Source organism: Protomyctophum parallelum (genome assembly GCF_964188405.1).
Source record: "Protomyctophum parallelum genome assembly, chromosome: 12".
In the NCBI taxonomy this organism is placed as follows: domain Eukaryota; kingdom Metazoa; phylum Chordata; class Actinopteri; order Myctophiformes; family Myctophidae; genus Protomyctophum; species Protomyctophum parallelum.
Genome location: NC_139712.1, coordinates 19,258,996 through 19,263,299, shown reverse-complemented (window position 1 = coordinate 19,263,299; position 4,304 = coordinate 19,258,996). Strand labels below are relative to the sequence as shown.

The 4,304-nt window shown below is 44.4% G+C and overlaps 1 protein-coding gene across 1 annotated transcript; it reads left to right on the top strand.

Annotated features, from left to right (window-relative positions):
* The first annotated feature begins 1,135 nt into the window (after window positions 1–1,135).
* LOC310867719 (ATP-dependent DNA helicase PIF1-like) lies at window positions 1,136–2,618 on the top strand. The gene is made up of 2 exons (XM_083777833.1): window positions 1,136–1,216; window positions 1,433–2,618. Exons 1-2 carry the CDS (start codon window positions 1,138–1,140, stop codon window positions 2,428–2,430), a joined length of 1,077 nt encoding a protein of 358 aa, XP_083633959.1. The 5' UTR covers window positions 1,136–1,137; the 3' UTR covers window positions 2,431–2,618.
* The last annotated feature ends 1,686 nt before the right edge of the window (window positions 2,619–4,304 follow it).

The window sequence follows — 4,304 nt, the reverse complement described above, 5'->3', positions numbered from 1 at the left end:
CAATTGGCAATCCATTTGGAAGGAGAGCAACTCATCACCTTCAACAATGACGAAGATGCCCAGGCCCTCATTGATTCCGGACCACCGCATACAACTCTCACAGCCTACTTCACAGCAATGCAAGATAATCCTGATAAGAGACACATCACTTACCCAGACGTCTTCAAGCATTTCTCCTTCACCAACAAGACGTTCAAGCGCAGGAAACAGAGAAGGAGTGGTGGTCATAACCAAGACCAACTGGCTGACACAATTGGGCGCATTCCTGTACTTGCCTTTACTCCTCACAACACTGACCTGTACTTCATGCGGATGTTGCTCTACCGTGTTCAAGGTCCAACCTGCTACAACGACCTTCGCTCTGTTAATGGAGTTGTGCATGACACATACGCTGCTGCCTGCATTGCACGAGGCATCTGTGAGGATGACCATGAAGTAGACATGGTTATGGAAGAAGCAGCATTGGTTGCATTTGGCCCTAAGCTACGTGAGATCTTCGCACACATACTCATATTTGTACTAAGGAAAGACCACATTCAATTCTGGCAAAGACACAACCATTCCATTTCAGAAGACCTCACACATGCTGCAGGCCTTACCGAACCAAATGACAACATACTCAACCAGGTACTTTTGGAGATTCAGCAGCATCTTGAACGATATGGATATGACCTCACTATCAACTTCAATCTCCCTCAGCCAAATCGTGATCTCATTCGACAAACCGAACCCCATGACATCCGACATGAGACACAACACAATGTTCCTGAGCTGCAGCGTTACATTGATGCAACACAACACCTTCTAAATGACAAACAGAGAGCAGTTGCAGATTGTGTCCTGGAAAGTGTTCAGAACAACCGTGGCAAGCTTATTGCACTTGATGCAAGTGGGGGTACTGGAAAGACCTTCACACTTACCTTCATCCTTAAATCTGTGCGTGCAGATGGAAAAGTAGCCCTTGCAACAGCCTCAAGTGGAATTGCTGCAACATTACTTCCAAAAGGAACCACCTTTCACAGCCGCACCAAGTGTCCCATTGTACTCACAGAGGAGTCAATGTGTGCTATCGGTACTACGTCCAGTACAGCAGAGCTCATCCGTCGGTGCTCTCTCTTCGTCATTGATGAGGTGTCCATGATGGATCGCCGTGCTGTTGAAGCTGCCGACCGCACATTCCGGAAACTCAGGGACTGTCCTAACTCACCATTTGGAGGTAAGACTTCATTCAAACGTATACACTTTATTACTGTACATTCTGACGGCATGAATGACTATATTGTGGCCTTTTTATGTACAACAATAACAGCTGCCAACACCTTTGCCAGCCAATCTTCATTACAAGACAAACACAACTACAAAAGAAACACAATATAGTATCACTTCCATAATAATTGTCTATAATGCAGCAACTTTGTTATTACACTCTCAGGTATTACCACCATCTTCAGTGGAGACTGGCGCCAGATCCTACCAGTCGTTCCCCATGGCACACGACCTCAGATAATTTCACGATGCCTGAAGAGTTCCCCTCTCTGGAACCATGTTCAAACCATGAAACTCACCAACAACATGCGCATAACACATGCAACAGCAGGGAGCATGGAAGATGACACTTTGTTCCACCAGTTTCTGCTTGATCTGGGCGAGGGGAACATCCCCACTATTCAGGATAAGGGAGAATTTACAGTCACAATAATGGATCGCTTTCTCATGCCAGGATCAACTCTGCACGAAATGGTCGACTGGGTATTTCACAACCTTGCACACAATATGACCGACCATCAGTGGCTTTGTGAGAGAGCAATCCTCTGCCCAACCAATGCAGAAGTGGACACAGTCAATCAATACATTGCCCACAAATTCCCAGGTCAGGAGCACATCTTCCACAGTGTGGATTCTGTGGAACAACATGACAACCATCAGTACCCAGTGGAATTCCTCAACACACTTTGTCCATCAGGCATGCCACCACATCGCCTGTCACTGAAGGTCGGCATGATCATAATGCTACTGCGAAACTTTGACACAGTACATGGCCATTGCAATGGCTCACGCTACATCCTGAAGCAAGTCCGCCCACATCTTCTCCTAGCAGAGCTGGTAACTGGGGTCCATGCCGGCGCCCAGCTACTCATCCCTAGGATACCTTTCTCACCGTCTGAGAATATGTTCCCCTTCACACTCACCCGCAAACAGTTTCCTGTACGCCCTTGCTTTGCCATGACTGTTAACAAGTCACAAGGTCAGTCACTGTCACGAGTGGGTGTATACTCTGTGAAAGACTTCTTTTCACATGGACAACTCTATGTGGCAGCAAGCAGAGTTGGCAACCCCCAGCAACTCCGAATCTTGCTAATCAATGAGGAGGACAACACCAAACGTACCGACATGAACAATGTTGTATACAAAGAAATATTAACACATTGACCATCAAACTGAACTGCTGAACATTTCCTCTTTCACTGGGCCAAGCCACATACATAATAACCACATTTGCCCATGAAACTACCGGTATATACATACATAAATGCAATTACTACACTACTAACATGACAATGACTGTTTGACACTTTCAGTTCTATATATGACTATGATGTACTGTTTTTCCATTTCCAGTGAACAAGTCTATATTAAAGCAATTCTTCCTCAAAATACATATATCAATAATATGATCTATTACATCACATTACCCACACTGTACATTTGGGAATACCTGTGCGACAGTCCATACTTTCTATGCTGCATGTCAAACTGGGGTCTTTCATACTTTTCAAATGGGGGTCTGTGGGCTAATAAGTGTACATTTTACAGTCCTAGCCATGAAAACATTTCCCTACCATGCATTTATACAAATACTGTCGATTCCTTCATTTGACTTGAGATAAAAGGTTAACGTGAGTTTTGTTTCTGACTGTTTTCTGCTTGCTTATTTAGGCTATTTTCATTACATTCCCTTTATCAATCGTATCCTAAGAGGAGATCATTCACAACCCGTGATATAAATAATTCGTAGCAGTGATAGCGATATCTGACCGTTACATATGGTCAGATATTACATACAACAAACATGCCACGAAGAAAATGTTATCTCCTTCCTGAAGGTAGCAGATATGGTGTACCAGCATACAATAAAGTAACATTCATCTTAATTTAATTAATTTGCGTTACAATAAAAAACATCTCCCCGCTGATCACGTGTCACCACCAGTGAAATGCATGTTGGGACAGACACACATTAATACTGGGACACATTTCTCTGCGCAACAGACCCACACGGGAAAAACAACTTGGACCCAGATACTACTAGCTACTCTTGCGTCAGTCGACATAACTTCTTCTTTGGGAAGCATCGCAGCCAACGCGCGGGTTGCGTGGCACAGGCACCTGAAAGCCAGCTCTGACAGTTCTGATGGGGGCATGTTAACGTGAACGAAAAAATTCAATAACTTCCATTTATAGACAGAATATCACCACCAAATTTACATCACACATCAATGGTGTACTTATGATTGTACTACAGCATTTCCTTATTAAACTTACGTTTAATTAGCCTACTTTTGTGCCCAACCCAACTTCACAACACCATCTGTAAACAACCGCCCCCCCCCTATCACATTACCCACACTGAACATCATTTGCTGTTCATATATTCAGAACGGGTAAGGACTAGTATACTAATAAAAAAGCAAAAAATAAATTCTAAGCATAACAAAAAGTGGTTTCGTGTGGATCCACTACCTACTGTATGACGTATTTATGATGTATGAATGCATATATGGGCAAGCATTCAGCGTGGTCTGACGCGGCGAGCACCATTGGCTTCCAAGATGGAGATTGGATTATCATATAGACAAACACACCACACAGACGGACCGAACCTCTTACAGGCTAGCCTCTTTCAAAGTTAAAAAAATATAGCTCCAGCTGAAAATGCTGCTGTTGTGTATAATCCTGTCCTTATTTTGACTCTCAAGTTCCTTCAGAACAGTATTGTTGTGGCTTCCAATTCCCGAGACACGGCAGGTCCTCATCCTAAAGGCTCGTCGAGAGATTGATTCTGGCGTTGTCTGTTCTGCTCAGCCAAGTCCTTATTTTCATCAGCCAATACCGGCCTCTTCCTCCCCAGTTTCTCTTGGTACGAATGAAGCTCTTCGGGTATCGGCTCTTCCTCCTGGACGAGATCCGGTTCGTTCTGGAGTTGCCCGTTCTGTTCGGGCAAAGTCTCATTTTCAGCAGCTAGTCCCTGTTGCTCCTTTTCGTCCAAGGACGACGGGTGGAGCTCTTTGGGTCCCAAGTCTTCC

Coding starts and splice junctions, on each gene's coding strand:
- LOC310867719 (XM_083777833.1), top strand. CDS start 1,138: ATGATGGATCGCCGTGCTGTTGAAGCTGCCGACCGCACATTCCGGAAA. Junction 1,217..1,432: donor TCCTAACTCACCATTTGGAG/GTAAGACTTCAT, acceptor TTACACTCTCAG/GTATTACCACCATCTTCAGT.